Source organism: Hydra vulgaris, chromosome 12, assembly GCF_038396675.1.
Source record: "Hydra vulgaris chromosome 12, alternate assembly HydraT2T_AEP".
Classification (NCBI taxonomy): Eukaryota; Metazoa; Cnidaria; class Hydrozoa; order Anthoathecata; family Hydridae; genus Hydra; species Hydra vulgaris.
In genome coordinates this window covers 33,283,495-33,306,768 of record NC_088931.1, presented here as the reverse complement: position 1 = coordinate 33,306,768, position 23,274 = coordinate 33,283,495, and the positions used below count along the sequence as shown (strand labels likewise).

General features: G+C 26.0%; 1 protein-coding gene across 4 annotated transcripts in view; it reads left to right on the top strand.

Annotated features, from left to right (window-relative positions):
- The window catches only part of LOC101235255 (centriole and centriolar satellite protein OFD1), a 28,234-nt gene extending 5,252 nt beyond the window's left edge, over positions 1-22,982 (top strand). The window contains exons 2-25 of one of the 4 annotated variants that reach the window (XM_065812984.1): positions 1,471-1,668; positions 1,885-1,953; positions 2,342-2,372; positions 3,512-3,619; positions 3,693-3,835; positions 4,960-5,049; positions 5,564-5,647; positions 7,565-7,671; positions 12,636-12,755; positions 12,894-12,967; positions 13,066-13,157; positions 13,721-13,798; positions 13,868-13,935; positions 14,925-14,968; positions 16,675-16,727; positions 16,856-16,945; positions 17,018-17,129; positions 17,742-17,790; positions 20,286-20,427; positions 20,581-20,782; positions 20,868-20,991; positions 21,232-22,003; positions 22,716-22,777; positions 22,859-22,982. In XM_065812984.1, the coding sequence (XP_065669056.1) occupies positions 1,471-1,668; positions 1,885-1,953; positions 2,342-2,372; positions 3,512-3,619; positions 3,693-3,835; positions 4,960-5,049; positions 5,564-5,647; positions 7,565-7,671; positions 12,636-12,755; positions 12,894-12,967; positions 13,066-13,157; positions 13,721-13,798; positions 13,868-13,935; positions 14,925-14,968; positions 16,675-16,727; positions 16,856-16,945; positions 17,018-17,129; positions 17,742-17,790; positions 20,286-20,427; positions 20,581-20,782; positions 20,868-20,991; positions 21,232-22,003; positions 22,716-22,777; positions 22,859-22,886 (2,940 nt within the window). In that variant the 3' untranslated portion in view covers positions 22,887-22,982. Of the gene's footprint in view, positions 1-1,470; positions 1,669-1,884; positions 1,954-2,341; positions 2,373-3,511; positions 3,620-3,692; positions 3,836-4,959; positions 5,050-5,563; positions 5,648-7,564; positions 7,672-12,635; positions 12,756-12,893; positions 12,968-13,065; positions 13,158-13,720; positions 13,799-13,867; positions 13,936-14,924; positions 14,969-16,674; positions 16,728-16,855; positions 16,946-17,017; positions 17,130-17,741; positions 17,791-20,285; positions 20,428-20,580; positions 20,783-20,867; positions 20,992-21,228; positions 22,004-22,715; positions 22,778-22,858 lie in introns of all 4 variants that reach the window. The other 3 variants (XM_065812983.1, XM_065812986.1, XM_065812985.1) reach the window with 3 other exon arrangements.
- The last annotated feature ends 292 nt before the right edge of the window (positions 22,983-23,274 follow it).

Genomic DNA, 23,274 nt, shown 5'->3' with positions numbered 1-23,274 from the left:
TATCTGATTTCGAACCTCTTTAAAGGGGTCGTCGTCTTGATAATCGTCTGGATATTATTGTAGGGTGAGTTTTTTTCTTCCATGATGTGGTTGTTTCAAACAAAATATTTAGTTTTAAATTTTGAGTTATCGAACTTTAAAATATAAGCAGTGGGAACAGATAAAATGCTTCGACTTAAAAAATGTTTGAGCTAACGGATGTTCAAGTTATCGAGTTATTTTTATGTGAAAGTATAAATGAGGGTTTAAGGGGAACTCAAAAGTAGTTTGAGTTACTGGAAGTTTGAGATATTGGGATTTCACTGTATATACATATATATATATATATATATATATATATATATATATATATATATATATATATATATATATATATATATATATATACATATATATATATATATATATATATATATATATATATATATATATATATATATATATATATATATATATATATATTAGAGATTTAGGTCTCAAGACTCATATTCAACTGTCTTGGTCTTGGCTTTGGTCTTGAAGGTTGAATTTTTGGTCTTGGTCTTGGGTCTTTTCTGACTTGTACTTTCTTAATCCTTACAAAAAATATCAATACAATTGATGGATTAATAGTTAATGATAAATAGTTGATCACCACAATTCTTCACTCTCATGAAGATTTGTGCCTAGAAAGACTTGTATTTTTTGTTTGTTTGTATTTTTTGTTAGATTGTCTATTGAATATAAGTTGTGAATTAAAATGATACATAGTTGTCTGTTTCACTTTAAGTACATAAACTACTTAAATAGAATATGTAAACTTTGAATTTTCATTATTTATTTTTTTCTGGCTACTGGCCTATCATGTCTACTATATTTGTGCTATTCTTAGTTTTACAGTGTGATGGTCTTGTACCATTTTTATTGGTGCATCTTGGTTTTAACAAAACAAGGTTGTTTTCTGTTATTATTAAAGATATCTTTTGTGACTTCAACAGTGCACTACACAATATAGGGTGACATAATTGTATTATATATATGTAATTACGTTTATAATAGACTAATGTGTATAAATAGTAGAATAATACATCAAATAAAGGTATATAAATAAAATAAAATATAAAATGTATATAAATGTGTGAGCATTATTGTGTTAAACTTTTAAAAACCTTCAAAGTCTTGGTCTTGGTTTGACTTTTTGATGCCTTGGTTTTGGTATTGGTTTTGGAATCTTAGGTGTTGGTCTTGGTCTTGGTCTTAGTCTTGGTCTTGACCTTAACTGTCTTGACTACATCTCTGATATATTTATATATATATATATATATATATATATTTATATATATATATATATATATATATATATATTATATATATATATATATATATATATATTTATATATATATATATATATATATATATATAATATTAATAATAATAAGTATGATTAAATAAGATATTTCTTAAATAGTTGAATGTATTGTATTTTTTAGGCTCAGCTGAGAAATCGTTTGGCTCAAGAATTGCAAGGGAAAATTGGTGCAAAAAGAAATAATGAAAGATCTCAGCAAGATTCTTCTTCAATATTTTTGCAAGTTGCAAATAGTGTGGTTGCAAATCACTTACAGTCTTGTTCATATGATTATACGTTTTCTGTCTTCATTTCTGAAGGTCTTGGAAGTTTAGACAAAGTAAACACCAATTATCTCGTTGTCTGTTAGTGTGATGTAACTGTAATTAAGCTTCTATGTGTTTTTGTTGAAAACTTAAAAGCTTAAAAGAATACAAAGAAACAAAAAATTATAAAATTTGTTTGCTTCAAGTTGTTTTTTTAATGTTATAATAAATAGATAATTATCTAATAATTGATTTATATGATTTTAAACCTTTTTTTTTTTAATTTGTAGATAATCTCACTTAAAGAAGTACTTCAAATGCTTCACATTCATTCTGAATCAATATTTTATAAAACCTTAGTATGTTTTTTTTTTTTTTAATTCTGGTTATACTATTCTTTGTTTACGTTTATTAGCAATGATTTAAATAGGTCTATTTTTGTTGAGTTGTAGTTACAAAGTGTAAAGATTGAGAAAATCAAACTGTTTATATTTTTATATTTGTTTTTGCTATTTCTTTAGTTTAAATTTTTTTTGTTGTTCTATTTCTTTTTTTTTAGTAATAAAATAAATAATGAAAACAAGTACAAGTGGTAAAATCATCACAAAATTATACTGAATAATTTAAACTTAAATAATTTATACTGAATAATTTAAACAGTAATTAAAACAATATTGAATAATTTGAACAGTACAAATTATTCAAAAGTCTGCCCATATCATTTTTAAGTTTTTTTATTTTATTTAGAACCAAATTTCAGCTTCACAAAATAGCTCAGGTATGCTTTATTAAGTGTTCAGTTTCAAAAAAATAGTTTAGGCTTTATCTACCTTTTAAAATTATATTAGTTTGAAGTTTATATTTCATTATATTCTTATAAGGTTGATATTTTAAAAACTTAATTGCGATTAAAGTGTGCAAAATCTGCAGGCGCCAAAATATAAACTTTTATTTATATTTTGGTACCTGCAGATTTTTGAAGATTTTTTGCATTATTGCAGATTTTTGCATTATACTTTGTATGCCTTCAAGCACAGATTTTTTTTCAGATAACTTAAATGAGTGACATAATAATAGTAGTTAGAAATAATAACAAACATAGTAACAGCCTTAATAATGATAGCTACGGTTCAGTGTTTAGAAATCTTGCTCAAAACCAAGAGTTTTAAGTTTCAATGCTCTAACCAGACAAGTGACATTGGAAAAGAAGAAGGCACGAACTTCCTGGTTAAATGCACTTCTTTAGGTTCTTTAAAGGCATTTTTGTACTTGAACCAAACCAAATGCAAGTTCTTAATTAGTTTTGATATTTTAGATAGAGATTTTACTATTGGGCCCTATATTTCTCATGAAGCTCCTAATAAATGCCCTATTGAAACTTGTTATATTTTTATCCCACTGGGTGGGATAAAAAGAGAAGCTAGTTGCAAGACAACTAATATAACTAAAGGGGTAGTGGTGCAGGGAATTAGCGCATGTTTTATGCTGTTATTAAGACAACTTGTTGCAGCCCTCGGAATTAGGGTTGGCAATTGGCAATGCCAACCTAACTGAAGCAAAAAATTGCCAACCTCATTTCTATGTTTTATGGTAACTTCTTTTGTTTCAATTTTTTTTTTCCAACCTGATGCCGACCTCTAACAGTTTGAGGTCGGCAATTTTGCTGACCTCATTTTTCCTAATTCCAAGGGTTGTTGTTGTATGTTATGTTGTATGTTAAGATGTATGTTAATGTTGTTGTAAAGACAAGACTAATTGTATTGTTAAGACAACTAATATAACTAAAAGAATAGTGGTGCAGGGAATTAGTTTTCTCTATGAAAGGTTTTACATTTTTTTGTATAATAAGCATTCTTTAAAAGTAAATTGATGTTGTATATAAAAATAAAGAAAATATGAAGATCATTTTTATTGCAGGATTTTTATGGTGCTTACTTCAGTACATTTCTGAATCGTTTAATAATGAAGTAAAAGATATTGGTGTTCAAACTAATCACATCGAAAAAGAGTTTCAAGAGTCATTAGGTAAGTTTTTGTTTTTTTAATTGCTTCAAATTATTTTTATGTCTATAATAAATTTTATAACTTTTGTTTAAAGATCAAAAATTACTTGACGTAGAAAGATTTCAGTATAAGAAGATTCAACACCACCTTAAAGAAGATGCTGAATCATTAGAAGCAAAGGTTTTAGTATTTCAGCGCAAATATGACATGCAAAAAAGAGCAGAACTTGAGGCTGAAGTATTTTGATTTATTTTTACTTTACATTTTAATTTTTTTAATTATAATCATACAGTTCAGTTTTTACTTTAACATACAGCGAAATTGAACAAACAGTGAAAGAATATTTACATAATATGATAATATATTTTATTTTGTTTCAGCTATCCGAAAGAAATACGATTTTTTACCAAAACATACAATAGTTAATGCTATTGCTTTCAGTTTGTCAAATATTCACCAAATATTCTATAAAGTAGTATATTCCCCATCTCTGTGATTAATTAATAATGTTTAGAAACAGATAAAAATGGCTCATTTAATTTGCATTTTTTTACAAATATCTGATTTCTATATTTGTTTTCTAATTTTAATTTACAATATATTCAACAAATAAATTATTATTTTTTCTAAGCTCTGAAATTCAAAACAGTTACATAATTAAAAATGTGAAGCTTGAGCTGACAAAAATGCTGAGTTTTTTTTTAGAATACACGCACACATATATATATAGTAACTTACATGTGGATTAGCACACACACACATATATACATCCATTCATATACATTATATACCCTTGCTTTGTTGTCAGGGAGTATTTTTTATAATCTGTTGTCATAAATCCAAATTGTTTTCAATATATTTAGACCAATAGCTTTTTCCTCTCTAAAAATAAAAAGGTTGGATAGAGTAACATAAATTTGTCACTGTCAGATGTGACACTCTTAATTTTGCAATAACTCATTAAATACAAAGTAAAAAGTAAATAAAATTTTATCGAAAAGAAAATATATTTCTTTTCTGCAATATAAATTATAAAATTTTTTAATACACATAGATATTATAAAACTACATTTCCTCGATAAAAGCAAAACATGCATGCAGAATTGTTGTATAGTGAAAATTAAAATGCTAAAATTTTAAAGTTCAAAGTATGTAAAATCTTTTATTTTTTTAAATTTTGTAGATAATTAGATTCTGTTTAAAAAATAAGTGGTTTGTTAAGTAGGCATTATTACTTGTGAAGATTTTCTATAACTTTTTAGTAAATTAATTTAGTTGTTGTCGTTATTTTATATTTTATGTATTTCATAAAATATAAAAAAACGACAACAACTAAATTAAAAGTGTTTTTTATACTTTAGATTGAAAGGTTTCGATCTTCAGAACTTGCTATGATAAGAATTGAAGAAAGAGAAAAATATAACAAAGAAATTTCTAATATCCAAGTTGAGGTAATTAAATAAAAATAACAAATAGTAGTTTAATAAAAACAAAAAAATGTTAAAGAAATAAAATAGTAAAAAAATCCCTCAAAAATGTCTTATAAACAATTTTTAACAAAATGTTTCTCAGCAACAAAAGAAAAAAACATACATTTTAACTACAAACAAATTTTCAAAATCTTTATGAAAATTTCTTTGTAACCCAGGTTAACTTTACTCAAGACATTTAGGGCTTGCATCCAAATATTTTTAAATCTTGATCTGGTAGAAGAAAAAAGATTGCATTTTGAAATCAAAATGAGATATGCTATACAAAAAATGTATTGTTTGTTTGGCAGCAGAACCCCCTCCCCCTTTTTTTTTTTTTTTTTTTTTTTTTTTGACCTGTGTTATTTGTGATTGTCAAAACTAAATTAGTATTTTGTACGAGTTTAAATTTTCTAAAATTTTGTATAATTATCATAATTTTTAATCGTTTTTAATTTTAATTTAAAACTATTTTATTATTTTTAAATATTTTAAGTTTGAAAAAACATACAGCAAAAAGTTGAAAGATCTTGATAGAGAGCTGGAAGAACTGAAACGAAAATCTGAAAATCAACAGCAAGTAAATTTTTTTAAATTTATTTTGATGAAAAGTACAATGTATTTTTTCTATTATTGAGATTCAATTAGAATTGTTCCATTATTACAACATTTCTAATTAGTTACAGCAAAGCTATTAACTATTTACCATAATCATATTATAATATAATAAGGTACTCATTCGAGCGTGTTTGACTCAGTACTCTTGGCAGCCATTGCAACCGAGGTAGTAGCGAGAAATAATTTCAGCACTTATTTTAAAAGAAAAGTCAAGGAGATTGTACGCAAATATTTAACTTACGTAAACTTCAAATTATGTAATGTTAAAACATATATCAAGTATTATAGTTTTACTTTCACTTGAAAATTGCATTGCGGTAACATCTCCTTAATTTTGATCTATAGCATTTATTCCTGTTAAAAAAAAATTATTATATAGTTTTGAAATTACATTTCAAGTTTTATTACAACTAAGATGATGATTTGAACTTGCCATGTAATAACTAACTTTTTTAAAAACAGTAAGGGGGTTTAAAAAGTATGTTTTTAATAAGAACATAATTGAAAATTCTAATTTTATATTTAAATTAAATCATTTAATTAAATTTATTATTTCTAAAAGAAATTAAAAGTTAAAACTATATAATAATGATATATAATAAGGATATATAATTTATTTAATTTAAGAATATATAATATATTTAAGCAAATATAATTTAGAGTTTTGCAGCTATTTTACCACACCCCATTAAACATTCTAAATTTGCACATATATGCAAGGCTAAATTTCACAATGAACAAAACAAAAAAGATCAAAATTTTCCGTTGCAGTGTTGTAAGTTAAATAAAAAATCAAAATAGCTCATTAAGTTTAATGAAAATCGCCACTTAAAAGAACTTAAGATCTCTTTCTTCTTTTTTAAAAATTAATTAAGCGTTGCATAATTTATGGATGATCCCTTCGCATTTTATAGTCTATAGTTTTTAATGGTCTAAGATCTTCTTAATTCTGCTATTTGTATAGCGTTGCGTACAAACGTCAGTAAGTGTAAACATCTTTAGAATATGTTGAGTTTGCAGGCAGTATATGGAACAGTTGTGTAAAAAAATGAGAAAACTTTTGAATTTTATTTTAACAACTAGAAAACGTTCTGCTATAAATATTGCTATAATTATCATAGATATAAACTAAAACAACAATTTTGCTATAAATATTGCTATTAAATACAGCAATATTGAAAATTTTTTTAAATTTATTAGGGGAGTTCTTTAATCCCCCAAAGCAACATTGATGACTGCCTACTAAACCACTAAGCTATCAATGATGTGTGTTTAGGAGAAAAACAAACCTAATTATAAATCTCTTATAAGCTCTAGGTATGCGGGAAAGGTGCGCAATTTAGTTTTTTTGCTCTTAAAGCAATTTTTCAAAATAAATTATTTTACGTAAAAATATTGAAGTAAACAAATAACAGGTACAGAAATGATCGGTGTGCAAGATAAGTGTAAAAATGGTTTGGTAAAGAAATTTTATCGTCTCGAAATGCTAGGATATATTAATACAGAAAAAGTATAAAAAAGAGCAGTGTGGAACAGACTTATAAAGACCCATATTTTTATGGGACAGATCAGCTAGTATCAAATATTATGGTAATTAGTTAACATATTAGCTAGATATGGATAAATCCATTTGTGTACGAGATTAAGCAAAAAAGTTGATCTATCCTATTAGCTTTTGTTAATAAAATACAAACACTATAAAAATTAGTTTAAAAGGTAAAAAAGTTTTAAACCATCCTTGTAATACCCTGTATTACAAGGAGAGTATCTTGCCTTTGCGGAGGTGAGTGTATAATAAAAAATAATGATAAAAATACATCTACCCAGTTTGTTTAGGTGGTTAAAGTTAGTAAAAAAAATTGTATTAAATCTTTTGCAGACATTTGATAAGGAAAGTTTTGAACAAAGACAGAAGATTTTATTAGAGTTGCAAACATTAAAAGAACGTGAGCTTGAAGTTAAAAGAAATCAAGATATAGCTCTAAGGTATGTTTCAAAAAAGTTGTTATGAAGTTTTTAAAAGTTTACAAATGTTTTTATTTACTTTAATATTTTTTTTACTAGATAATAAAATTATAGTTTAGTTTCTAAATCAAAATGAAATAAAAAAATTGTAATGAAATTTTAAATGTTTAAATTTTTATTTTGTTTTATGAATACTAAATTACTGAAGAAAATAGTTTTAAAAAATGTTTGTAAGCAACGACAAGAGATTATTTATCTGCAATTAACCTAAGACTTTTATTAAGAATTGTTAAATAAATAAATAAATACATATGTTTACCCACAGCTACTGTGTTTTGCTGGAATAGTGGATAAAACACTTGCTCAGCTGTGCAACAAATTGTTATATTAGTAAAAAAAAATTTTTAATATTATTGTTCAAGAGATTTTAATTCAACATTCAAGAGTGTTCTGGTGGAATTGTTTACCATTCATCATTAAATAAGATTTTAGTTTTTTCTTATAAATAGTTGTGTTTTTTTCGTCACGGATGTTATTTGGAAGTATATTCCAAAGTTTAGGACCATAGTGGGATAATGCTCGATTACCAAAATGATTGCTGCATTTTGTTTCTTTTGATTTTAGTGTTCTTTCTGACATTTAGTAGTGAATTAAATTGCAAAATGACGTTGGTGCTTCCAGTATAATGGATTTGTGCGTTATTAAAAGGACCTTGAAATATATTCTTTCTCTAATTTTTAGCCAATGCAATTTGTTAAATTCCTGGTCTTTTACATGATTTTCTATTCTAGTTTTAAAAACAAGTCTTGCTGCACAATTTTGAACAGACTGCAGTTTTTTAATAGTGACTTTTCAATTCCAAAGTAGAGAGAGTTGCAATAATCTAGTTGTGCAAATATTAGTGAACATACTATGGTAGACAAATCTTTGTGTGATAAGAATTGTTTTATTTTGTATATTTTGCTCAATATATTGAAGCAGTTTTTAACAATCTTATTTGTGTTTTTAAAGATAATTCATTGTCAAGTATCACCCCTAAACTTTTTGCTGAGTCAACAAATCTAATGCATTCCTTCAAAAAGATATTATTATTTAAGGTACTTTTAGTATCTTTAATAATATGTTTTTGAATGCTAGATGGTTTCATAATTAATACTTTCTTTTTGATTGGTTAATACATAAGAATGACTCACTAATCCATTTAGATATGTATTTAAGACATTTTCGTATATCCAGGACTAGTACATTATATTGAGATGAAGGAATAAATGCTTTTTAAGTTTGATGATTATCTGAGTATCCAAAAGTTTTGACATTGATTATTTTCAGATATTTATATAGTGATCTTATGTAAATATTAAATAGTTTTGTACTCAGGACTGTACCTTTTGTTGCTCTATATTTTACATTTTGGTTCGTGGAATATGAGTTACCAATTTTAACTTTTTGAGTATGGTTTACTAAAAATGATTCGAACCACTTGAGCTGAGTCAATTATACAAATAGTTTTTGCTGATCATTATGGTAGTGGTGTAGTTATAGAGCGCTCGCTTCATAAGCGAGAGGTTCCGAGTTCGATCTCCACCACGTCCCTGGTAGTACCGTGCTCAACTCGTTTCTCCGCACAGCAGTCTTGTTCGTCAAGGTTCGTGTTTCCGAATTATAGAGTTGAGAGAGAGTTATACCACAAATAAGTAGCCTCCTCGACTGTAGTGGCCCTCTCGGCTTTGAGGACGTGAATTACCAAAAAAAATAAAAATAAAAAAAGCAGCACTTAGATCAAGTAACATTAGTACTGAAGGTGTATGTTTATCAAAGAGTTCAAATATATCATTGGTAAGCTTGTAAAAGTGTTTCAATTGAGTGATGTTTTTTGTTTCCATATTGATGTTCTATATGAAGATTGTTGTCATGTTGTCATGTTGTCATGGGAATCAAGACGATTGAAAACTACTCTTTCTATTAGCTTGCTAATGAATAAATTAGAAACTGGTCTATAGTTTTTGAAGTCTTCAGTATCTGTGGCAGAGTCTAACTTCTTTATTATTGGAAGTAAAATAGCACTTTTTAGACAATTCATGCTGCTTGATTCTAGCAATAAGTTTACTATTTCAACCCATATATATATAAATGTTTGTAAATTATTCCATAGTAGATATGTTGGATTTGGATCATCATGAGAACATTATACTCCAAATGACATGGTGATTTTGTAAATTTCTTCATATGTCGTTGGATCAAAATTTCTTAAAAACTGCCCATTATAATCTGATGTGTTTTTCTTTGTTTGGGATATTTGAAGACCAGATCTGAGTTTTCTGATTTTTTCAGTAAAATAATTATTTAAGTTGTTAGCTAGTTCTTCGTCTGAATCGGCTGTTGGTAGTACATATTCTTGAGTATTATCTAGTAGCTTGTTTACCAATGAGAATAGATTTTTACTTGTAGTGTTTTTATTTAATAGGTTAGAGAAATATGTTCTTTTTTTTATATAAGCAATTATTGTTGTTTTTTCATTTTTTGTTCTCCTAAACATTTTTTCTGCTTTTCTTTGTTTTTGCCTAAGTTGCATATATTCTCCATCAAACCAAGGAGCTCTTTTGACTATTTTAATTTTTTTTTATTTTCAGAAGGGCATGTTTCTGCACAATCTCTTTTATTATTTGGTTATATATGGTTATTTTGTCTTTCATATTTTCAGCTGATGATATTTCTGGTTTATTTCTCGATATTTCATTGTTAAAGGACTGTATATCCACTGTTTTTAAATTCATGTATGTGATAGTTTGGTATAATTTTTTTTCTATTTTTTGTTCTACTTTAAAATCGATGAGAATATGATCACTCAAATCTAAGTCTGTTACAGCGAGCACAACTACTGATATTTCATCTGGCTTGTTTATTACTACATCTAGTATGTGCCCCATTTTATGAGTTGGTTCTTTGACGTTGTGTTAGATTTAGTACATCTAGTATTTCTTTGAAGCTTTTACTAAATAGTTCTTTAGTATCTAAGTGTATGTTTATATCACCCGCTATAACATAATTGCAACCTGTTGATACTATTGTTTCAAATAAATCCATGAATTCATCCAGAAATTTATGTGAGAGACAAATGTTAGTCTATAAATTAAAATTAAAATTAGTGATCTTTTGACTACCATAATTTTAATACACACATGTTCAAAGGAGTGAAACTGTTTATTTGGTAGTTGCTTGTGCTTAATTGATTGTTTTAACATAATTTCTACACTGCCACCTTTTTCTTTACCTCTTTCTTTTTTTAATTTGTGCTGAAAAATATATCCATAATTTTTTATCAGTACTGTTGTATTATTGTTCTCAGAAGTCATCCATGTTTCGATAATAAAAACGTCTGGATTCCGTTCAAGTATATGCTCCATTACATCTAAAAGTTTATTAGTAAGAGAGAGAACAGTCCATAGTGAGCATAATATATAATTTATGTAGGTTCTATCCTCCTTTTGAACTTGGATAAAACTGTTTTGTGTGTGCAGCATATTAACAACTTCATTTTCATTATATTCCTTAGGTAAACCACTGATATTATTTTTTTGCATGTTTAATTGATATGATTTTATTTTTATTTGATTGTTTGTGTCTTTGAGAGAATTCAATAATTCGTCTTTAGATTCTTCAGAGTTACATACTAGGACAAGATCACCTGATTTATTATGATTTTATATAGTCATGAATAAAATTCATATAAATTTTATATAGTCATGAATAAATTTTATAGTCATGAATAATATTAAATTTTTCAATTGAATATTATTATTCATGACTATATTTTCGATTATACCTATGTTATCTTTGTTAACTTTTTCATCAGATATTTTTCCTATAACTAAGACAGAGGAGTTTTCACTGTATTTAACCTTTCTTTGTTGAACCGTAAATTATTATTTTCCGATTTAGTATCACTTGAGCATTTTTTTACTAGTTGTTTTTTTTACTAGTTTTGATTTCTGTAACATTACATTCTAGAACCTCAATGCTTCTGATGTTAGGCAGACATCACAAAAGAACAGAAAGTTTTTCTTAGTTAAAGGGAGAAGAAAATTTGAAACTGGTTTTGCTAGCTACTTTATCTTCTTTTGAAATAGATGGGCAAACAACATGAAACCTTGATTTGCATACAAAACATTGAACATTTTCTGTTACTGATGCTGTATGTTGGCAGGCAGGACAATCACCATTATTGTCTAATTTACTGGTAATCAACATTCTTTGGATTTATTTCTTGACTTGTCTTTTATGAGAGTGAAACACTTTTTAACAGGAGAGTTACCACCTTTTTGCAGTAGATTATCTCCGGGTCGAGATCTATTATATGTTATTACCTAAAACTTATTAACACGAATAGAACTGTTAGTTTTTTGTGTTTTTTTCCATTAAATATTTAATATAATGTTAACAAGACTTGAATTAACTAACATTACAGGTTTAAATATTTTTTACTTTTGGGAAGCTTTTCCAACTAATGGGGAAAATCCTGTTTTAATATCATGCTTCTATATGAAAGTCTAGTATATATATAACTAATATTATTGCATAAAAATATTATGCAATACTAGCTTGATATGCTGTGTTATATAGTAATAATAATAATAATTTTATAACTTACCGTTGTTGCATATGTTTTCTTGTGAAGTAAAATTAATAAGTTCAAAAAATTTTGAGCAATAACTTTAAGTCAAAGATTTTGAACAATAACTTTAAGTAAAAGATTTTGAACAATAACTTTAAGTAAAAGAATTTGAACAATAACTTAAAGTCAAAGATTTTGAACAATAACTTTAAGTCAAAGATTCTGAACAATAACTTTAAGTAAAAGATTTTGAACAATAACTTTAACTAAAAGATTTTGAACAATAACTTTAAGTAAAAGATTTTGAACAATAACTTTAAGTAAAAGAAGTAGTCATTGCAAAGTTAGTTTTTTATTTTAATTATTAATCAAGAAATTTAGAGACATATGAAAAAGAACTAAAATTAAAGGCGGATCAGTTACAATTTAAGGAAGAAACAATGAAGCAACATGAAGAAATCTATCAAATTCGATTAAAAGATGAAATTAAAAGGTAATTTAATTTAATTTTTAAGTGAAATTTTGTATTACTTATATTTTTATAAGTTTTAAAGTGAAATTTAGAATTACTCATACTTTTATAAAGCAAAGGAAGCTATGTAATATGTTTTATCAAAGATCTTAAATCTAGAATTAAACTTGAAATGATTGAAGATGAAGCAGAAAAAATAAAAAAGCTTGAGCAACAGGAGCAGGAGTTAAAAGGTTCTATTTATAATTATGCAGTTTAAAAACATTTTGTTGGTTATTGTAATTAAAGTTGAGTTGTTTGTTTTTGTTTATTTTATTTTTTTTACTAAAAGAGGAAAAAATTCAATTTGCTGCACAGAAAGAAATGTATATGAAATGGAAAGAAGAAGCAGACTCATGGAAAATTCAAAATCAACAGTTAAATGTTTGTGTTCATATTATTATATTTATTTTAGATTATGATTTAGTTTAGTTTTTAATATATTATTCATGCTTGAAACTGGTTATTCAGATTAAAGTTTACTTTTTGAAAAAAGAATAGAAGTTTGTTAAATTTCAAATAAGACTATTGACAAGTTTTTTCTCAGTAGTATAAAATTCAAGAAAAATTTTATTTTTATTTTCTAGTTGATATTTAATAATTAGCCTGTCTCTGTAGCCTGTTACCTGTAGCTTTCCCCTTCAAAACATGAGTATGAATATACACAGAATCTATATTATTAAATGAAAGAATTCACAAAAATAGAATTAACAAATTTGATAAATTAGAAATATAATTAAGCTTTATATAACTTTTTTTTAACTCAACACATAAATAGTATTAAGATTTTATGTACTATTTTAAAAAATAGTATGGTTAAAAAAAATAAAGCAAGTAAATAATTGGCTAGGGTAAAAACAAAAGTGTTTTTTGTGTTTATTAACTGTTTTTATTAAAGTTATTTTATTTTATGACGCTCAAGATTAAAGCCATTTTTTTATTGACAGCTTCAATTAATGGGATCTAAACAGACAGCAACTTTACTTCAAGAACAACTTTTTCATCTTCAAAATCAATTAAGTAAGGTAAGAAAGGCCATTAATATTTTTAGCCATTTTTAAAGTTTTTGTTGCTAAATTTTAAATTGTTTTTAGATTGAAAACTATAAATTGCTTAAAATGGAAAATCTTAATTTGAAAAAAGACATAGAGAGCTTAAAAGAGTAAGTTTTTAAAAGTTGGCTTAAGTATTTCAAGTATAATATTTCTTTGAATTCAGCCCCCTAAATATGAACATTTCAGGCTATTTTGAGATAAATTTAAAAATCTTTATTTTTCTATTTAAGTTCACCATAAAAAAACTTATTAAGACTTGTATAATATAAATATGATATACTAATATCATACAATTCTTAATAAGTTTTTTTATGGTGGTCTCGTCATCCCAACAATTACTAATATGTTTTTTTATGGTGTAGTTGTCATCCTAACAATTATTAATAAATTTTTCTTGAGACATAATACTCTAAATACCATATGATGATTTCAATACAAGTGAAAACTTGATTTTACTTTCGCCAAAGATTCAGAGCAGTCAGTAATTACAAAGTTTATTTCAGAATCAAGAGGTCGTAGGTTCAGTGCCTGCTCTGGCTATATTTGCAACATTAAAGATGAGGGGGGGGGGGGGAGGATGAGTTTTTTAGTCGAATGCTTTTTCACAGTACTCTGTGACAATACCATTAGGTCTTCTTAGAGCATTTTGATAAATAAAAAAGAAAATTTACATAAAGAAAGTTAAAAGAGTTAGCATAAATCCATTCAATCCATTTTCTTGGGTGGATGTATGCTAAATTTTGTAGAATGAAGTTTAAATTTTAATATGGAATATTTTATATTTAAAAAACAGTTTTAGAAACAAAAAAACCTAACATATCTTTTGGTCTGTATTTTTACAAAAAAATATCTTTTAGTCTATACTTCAAAAAAAAAACAGTTTATTTTCTGTTCTATATTTAGTAACAAAATAGTATATTTTCTGATCTATTTTTTTTATAAAAATAAAAAATAGAATATAATTTTAGTAAGTACAAAATAAAAAGTTTTATTTTCAAAACTTAAAAGAAAAAAAAACCTTTAATAATTAAACACATTTTTTGCTTTGGTTTTTTTGTTAAGTTTTCAAATTTTAACTCTTTTTTTTTTATGTCAGGAATTACCAAAAATCAATTGAACAGGGCATACAAAAAGAACATGGTGATTTTTTATTTATTTAAAGTTTATTAACTTTAATTAAAATTTATCTAATATTGAATTTTTTTTTTCTTTGTAGCATGTTTATAATGTTTTTTAAAAACTCTTAAAAATATGTTTATTATGTTTTTTAAAAACACAACATTAAAAAATTAAAAATTACACTTTTTTTAGAATTTAGTTTTTAATTTATATCTAAAAAACTTTTTAATTTAAAAATGTTTATTTTAATTTTTTAATTTGTTGGAGGAGCTCTCTCCACCAAGAGAAAAAAATTGAGGTAGGTCTAGAAATACTTTCTAGAATAACTGTTTAATGCTCAACTATTTTTATCGGTTTTTTTCTATGAAGTGTTGTTGTCAATTGTTATCATTTCCAATATCCTTGAAAAAACAATTTTTTTTTATCTTTTCTTATAATGTATTATTCTCATCTTGGCGAGGAAGGTCACTACATTTGAGAAGGTTACTGATTTTGTTATCCTCACCTTGGTGAGGGAGGTCACTAGGTTCGAGAAGTCTACTGATTTCAAATGAATATAATGTATTATTCTTACCTTGGTTAGGAAGATCACTACATTTGAGGAGGCTACTAATTTCAAATAAGTATAATGTATTATCATCACCTCGGTGAGGGAGATCACTACATTTGAGGAAGCTACTGATTTTGTTATCCTTGCCTCGGTGAGGAAGGTCACTACATTTGAGAAGGAGAATACTGATTTGGTGTTGTTATCTTTACAACCCACAATCCTTTAACTCCAAAACATGAGCCTTAACAAACATGGCTGCTGCACAGAGAAATAAGTTAAGTGTAGTACTACCAGAGATGTGGTGGGAATCAAACTTTGAACATCTGACTTACAAACCATGCGCTCTACCACTACATGCCTACCACATAATATACATTCACTTTGAATCAATGAATACTAATCATGTTAAGTTAATTGCTTATAGATGTTACTACTGTTATTTTTATTTAACATAGTTAAACTTTATTTGATTTTTAATTAGTATGGTTGAATTATTAAAATAGCTTTTGAAGTTCACTGCTTATTTGATTCATAGAAGTATTACTAAAAAATTTATTTTTTATACTTATATTTGTTTTACTTTTATTATTTATAATTATATTTATTAATTTATAATTATATTATTTATAATTATATATACTTTTATTATTATATTACCAACCTTTCTTGTACCTTATTTGTTATCACTTATTAATTTTATTACTAACTTTTCGTGCACCTTATTTGTTATCACTTATTAATTTTATTACTAATTTTTTGTGCACCTTATTTGTTATCAGTTATTAATTATAATATCAACCTTTCTTGTACGTTATTTGTTGAAATTAAGCATTACTTATCCAATGATTACATCACCTTGTTTACTAATTGTGAGTTATATAGGTTGATCCTCACAACCTTTTTGGTAGTATCGCATCTAACTCGTTTCTCTGTTTAGCAGCCTTATTTGACAAGGTTCATGATTTGTGATTAACAACAATATTTGAATAAAATAAGTAGCTTCAACTACTCGTCCTTAAAAAATGTATCATGTAAGCAAAAATTCAAATTGGTTGGCTGCCAATTTTAGTTATTATGTTAGTTTTAAATTAATTTTATGTTAGATTTTAATATTATACTTTTAGCTTTACTCTAAAGTAATTTTAATCTTGAAAAATCTATGTTATTTTCAAATTAGAGCATAAAAAAGTTCTTAGCGAACTTATTGCAAAAGTTTCAATGGCAGAAGAGGTTAGTATATTTTGTGTGTTTCAATGACGAAAGAGGTTAGTATATTGCTTTCAATTAATTTCTGATTAAAAGTTTATGTTTATAAAGTTGTTATTAATGGAAGAAGACTGTTTTTGCTTATTTTCTAGAAAAGAAAATTTTTAGAAGATCAGCAGCATGAGAGAAACAGTGCACATCAAAAAAACTACAATGTCCTCCAAAAGAAATATGAAGTCCTGGTAAGAAAAAACTACTAAGAAACAAAAGTCTGAATTATGTTAAGTGTTACTTTAAAAAAAAAAATTGTTTAGAGTCTTAAATATAATGAAATGCGTCAGCTATATGAGGATTCTCTAATATCTCAACGAGAGTTACTGCGAGTAGTTGAAGAGCTTCGGTCAGCATTATTTCATGCAAACCAAGGTATTAATTGATTAAACTGAATTTTAAATTGAATGTAAAAGTGTTTTCATGTATTTACAATTAAACAATATATATATATATATATATATATATATATATATATATATATATATATATATATATATATATATATATACTATTATAACAAAGGTAATGTGTTAATAGTAATTCATGTTGGTTTAAGGAGTTTGTGCATTTAAGAATAACTGAAAAACTGTTTTATTTAATCAGGTATTATACAAGAAATTTGAAGTTGAAATAAAAATAAAACAACACTTTAAAATTGGCTAAAAAAAGCTGTTATTAACTACTGTTTCTTGAAATCTAAAATTTTAAATTTTGTTTTGTATCAATTAGTAAAACACGAAATGACCCAATGCATTTCTTTGTTGTGCAGGCACCTGTGCAAGCAGTCAAATGTTATTATAATTTATTATGCATTCAGATTGTTTTTTTATATAATGGGTTGTAGTGAAATCCTTTAAATAAAAATAGTTTATTTTCTTCTGTTGTATAAAATAATTAAAATTATTAAATATTTGAAGTTGTTTTTTTTAAAGTTATTGCAACAACTTTTATAAAATTATTTTTTAGATAAAATTTATACTTTAGAAAAAACGCGTTTAACAAAATTATATGAATCAAAAAACAAAATCACGTTGTAAGTATTTTTTTTAAATTATTATGCACAGGGGCGCAAAACCTCAGCAAGATGGCTAAAATTTAAAAATGTTCAAAGTATTCTAAAATTTTATTATTATTATTATTATTAAATTATACTGCTTTTACTATTTTAAAATATATAGCTTCGTTATTTATGTTTATTAACCAGGGGTGCTACATAGATTTAAAATATATAGTTTTTTTTTTATGTTTATAACAGGGGTTAAAATATATATAGTTAATTTTTTATGTTTTTAACTGGGGTTCTACATGGATTTAAAATACATAGGTTTGTTATTTATGTTTATTTACAGGGCTGCTGTTAATGTAACATGGATTTAAATAATGTCAATTTTGTGCTAAATTTTCATTTTTTTATAAAGCTATTATGCAAAATAGTATTTGCAAATGACTTAACATTCATTTTTTAATATTTTAAAAAATCTCTTGTTTTTTTACAATTTAAAAAAAAGAAATATAATACGTAAATGAAGAAGAATAGATAGCATTGCAAACCTTGGAATTAGGAAAAATGAGGTCAATAATTTGCCGACCTCAAACTGTTAAAGATCAGCATTAGGTCGACAGAAAAAATTAGACACAAAGGGGTTACCATAAAACAAAGAAACAAGGTCAGCAATTATTTGCCTCAAACACTTTTAGGTCAGCATTGCCGAATGCTGACCCTTATTCCGAGGGTTGGCATTGTGTCTTGCAGTAATCAATTGATTGATTAAAAAACCTTACAACCAATTAAACTCGCACTTTAAGAATTTTGCAACGTTTGTATCATTTTTGATTTTCATTGATTCATGAAAGTAAATTGGAGCATTTTTAAAAATTCATTTTCTTTTGTGTTAACATCATAGTAATCTTTGTTTTTAACAGATCTTGTTAATAAAGCTCTACATTTTTCCGTAGTATTTCAGTAGATGTTTCAGTAACAACACTTCTTGATGAATTCATGTTATTTTTAATATGTTCAAATATTTCTAAGTAGGGGAGACTGGTTCTCCTAGGGACGCCATGTACCTAGGGACACTCAAATATTTTGAGAATTTTGTATGAGAGCATATTTTTTGCATGTGGCAACACTCCACCTCTTGAGGATAGTTGACAGCTGAAGTGTCATCATGTTGGTGTAAAGCGTTGCAAAGTTATGATTAAAAATTGATTTTACAACCCTTTTACATAAGTTTTTTAACATTTTTCTTTTTTAATTTCGCCCTTATAATGTATTTAACAAAATATTTCTTAGTTTATATAAATACATTATTTTGTTTGCTTGAATATTGCGTTAATAATATCTCTCAAATCCTAACCTCTAATTTTTAGTCGGTGTTTTTTGTCAATTTGGCACCCTGTTGTACCTAGGGACATGTACCTAGGGACATGTCCCTAGGTACAACAGAGTGCCAAACTTCTGTATCATCAGGAATTATTTGTGTTTTTATGTAATAAATAATTCATTTATGAATCGTGGTGTAATAAATAATATAATTGTGACTCGTTGTGCAGTAATTAATAGGAAATAATAGTTGTAATTCAATTTATGCCAATAATAATAAATAATTAAAGTTATAGTTATAAGTTATCTTTAGTATTTTTTTATTTATAATTATTAGTCCAATAGAAGCCAATCTGAGTATTCGATTACCCAGCGTCCCTAGGTACAACCCCATGTTGTACCTAGGGACAAAGTCAGACCTCAATTTGTGGCTAAAAAAAAGTACTAAAAAATTGCATTATAAAGCAGAGATTCTCATCAAAAGTGCACAAAGGACCATATTTTCATATACAGTTTTCAAAAGTTCAATTATATTCGATGAAAAATTACACTCATAAACCTAAAAACGTCCCTAGGAGAACCAGTCTCCCCTAAGTCAGCTTTACTAACATTTCTGAAAACCTCAAAAAATTCAGCTTGAGAAAGTTGTCTTTTAAATAAATAGTGAAATCAAAATTACTAAAAGGTGCATTTTTTTAGCATTTGTTGCAGCAACTTTTGAATGTTTTTTTAACAAATAAAAAATCCTTTTCAAATCCATGTAGCTTTTTTTTTTTTTCTTTCAATTCTGATTCACTCCCAACAAGGCTGCAAGCAATCACTATTAAGTTGGGAGTTACTAGAAAAAAAGAATAGAGTTATAGAACAAAGAAATGGTTGACAGAAGGAAAACATGAAGATGCCTTTGTAATAAAAATGAATAACAATTCTATATATTTTAAAATCATATATAAAAACAAATCAGTTCAAAATTTCAAAATAAAAAAATCATTTTTTATTTCGAAATTTTTTTTAATTATGACTTTTTTTTGAGATTTTTTTCAATCAAGAGAACTCTAGTTTGTTTCAGTGATATTTTTATTGTTAATGTTAGTAACTATTTACTAATAAGAAAAGTAACAAATCTAAATAAATTTTATTTTTAAAAACACTTTTTTTGCATGTTAATGATAAAATTATTTATTGTTTTTATACTCCGATTTTAGCTCTCAGTTACCAACTGATATCACAATTAGAAGAAACATGCAAAATGATTTTGCTAACGAGTTTGAACCCAATAATAATTATACAACAGAAATAAAGCAAGTCGACAACTTTGCTTTAAAAAAACTGGAAGAAGAGGCATTGGTATAAAAATTTTGTTCTAAGAAACTTTAAAGGAAAAGAAATTTAAAAGCTAAGAGGGGGAGAGTAAGAGAGGGGGGAGAACTGATGTAAAAGCTTATAATAAGCTTGTTTTAAAAATGGGAAAACTTTTTTTTTAATTTTTAACATTTTTAGGAACTAGAAAAGACTTACCAACAGTTTTTGGAACGGCAAAAGACTTTTAAAAATAAATCTCCCCACGTACATTTTAATATACCTACTCAATTTCAATCTTCTGGTTCAATGCAAAGTTCAAAACATTCTATTAGTTGGATTAAAGCAACTAACCCTAGTAATTCTTATGTCCCATATCAGTTTGAATCATCTAGAATAGAGTGTAGGATCTATTTTATATATCTAACATTTTTTGTTTGAATAAAACATTGCTATGTTAAGTTTTTAGTTGTTTACTGGTTTTTTAGCAACGAAACCATCTTTATATACAATGGCAGCTCGTCCCTGTTCACCTTCTTCAACACTAGCTGGTAATTACAAAGAATCTACTTCATTTGGCATATCAGAACTGTTAAGCAGAGCAGAAGAGAGGTTCAATTATGCAATTCAATTAACTAATAAAGTATTTAAACTGGCTATTAAAAGCTTATTGTATTGAAGTTATTTATAAAAAAATGTTATGCAATAAAATTATTGTCATATATATATATATATATGTCATATATAATTATAGATATATTTTATGTGCACAATATTTTGATCTTTTTTTTTTTTTTAATTTTATTAACAAACTATAATAAATGAATAGTAAACATGATTTTTTTTTAGTAGATTAGATGTCAATCCACTGGTATATGGAAACAGTAAAACATTGCAGCCAATAGATTCCTCTGTTTTAACTTATCGAACTCCACCACAGTTTAAAGATACAATGTCTTTAACACAATTTTCTTTGTCTGAAACTCAAAATTTTAAAACTTTGACACAATATCAATTAACAGATTCTGATGTAAGAAAGTCTCCCCATGAAGATCTAATTTTTACAAAACCTGTCATAAGTAGACTTGATACATTAACGGAGCAAAGTATAAACATTGAAGATGGCGAAGGTAACAAAGTATATGAAGTAACACACAGTAACATAACAAGACAAGAAGAATTATATCTAAACAAAGAACTTGCTGAAGATGAAGATTTATTACAAGAAACATCTATAGCAACCTTTGAGAGTCCAATTAAATTACTAACAAAAACAGACATGCATATATTTAGTACAAGTAAATCCCCACATGAACAATCAATGAATGAACCAATCAAAACAGACATGCATTTATTTAGTACAAGTAAATCACATGACAAACAGTCTTCCGAGAGCAATGACTTAAGCAATAGATTATCAAAATCATTGAGTGTTCAAGAATTGCGTGCAACAGATTTGTCATCTAAAAATGTGGCAAGCGAAGCTAAAGAGAATGAACCAATCAAAAATAATGTTATGGCTGAATACATGGAAATGCTTTTACAGAATCATGTCGATGAACTAACAAAAAAAGATGGTCAGTTGGGAAACAAAACACAATTAAATGAAGAACTTAGCTATCATGTATGATATTAATTATTTTTTCTAATTTTTTTATACACAAAGAAAAGTTATATAAATTTACTGACAAAAGGAAGAGACAGAAATTTTTTGCATGACATAAGTAAAAATTTTAACTGATGCAACAAATAAATGCCTTAAAATGGAGCAGAATAAAAATTTAAATAAAAGGGTGATGAAACGTAAAGAATAAAAAATGTAATGAAAAAGCATTGCCAATATGTTGAATTTACAATTGGATTTATTCTAAAAGTCTAAAATTAAGTACAGTTCTTAATTCAAGGTCAGTTTTGATATTTTTATTAGTTCAGTTATGAAATTTTTTATTAAAAGAAGAACTAAGAGCTTTTTATGTATAACTACAGTAGTGTTTTTGCGATCCATAATGAATTTTTTGTTGTTGAAATTCAACTTTTTGATCAACTATCGAATGTTTTAGCAAGATAACTAGACCATAAAATTTTATGCAACACTGCATCACTAATCTATTGTTTTTTAGATAAATAAACCATAAAATTTTACTGATTACACTATAATGTTCATCAGCAATCAAGTTTTTCTAATTTAAGTAATTTCTAATATCATCTTTTTTAATTACCTTATGCGTAACTTTATTAATGGCTGTGAAGGCCGTACAAATTGCTGGGTCTTATTTTTATAGCTTTTTTTTTAATTCGGGATTAATCATAACTTTTCTCCATTTTTATTTATTCAGCTGTCCGATCACGAAAAAAGTTCATTTCCAAATTCTTTAAAAGACACTGGTGACGACAGAAGGTAACTTAAGCTTTTTAGATTTTTGTAAAAGCTTTTTTTTTAATAATATTATTTATTTTTTCTTAATTTTAATGCAAAAAGTATTTCATCTGGATCGTTTAAATGGTAAATCGAACATATTTTACGATAAAGTTGATGAAAAAGTTACTATAATTTAATTTCTTTGTATTTATTTAAATTATTAATAAACTTTTCATTTAATAAATGTGTATTCAATATAATTATATAATGTAAGGTATCCAAAAGTTTTTTTTTTTCACGCGCACACACTCATAACATATCAAAACAACATTGGGTTAGTTTATTAATTAGCTTGGATGGAAATTTTAAAATAGGTGATCACTAAATATGAAAACATCCAACACAACAACAGAAAAAAATTAATAAAGATAAAAAATGGAATTATTAGTAACAAAATCCCAAGCATGGCAGCATTAGTAGATAATTTTAAAGTGTATTGGATTTATGGTTTCTTTCATAAGTTTATCGTGAATGAT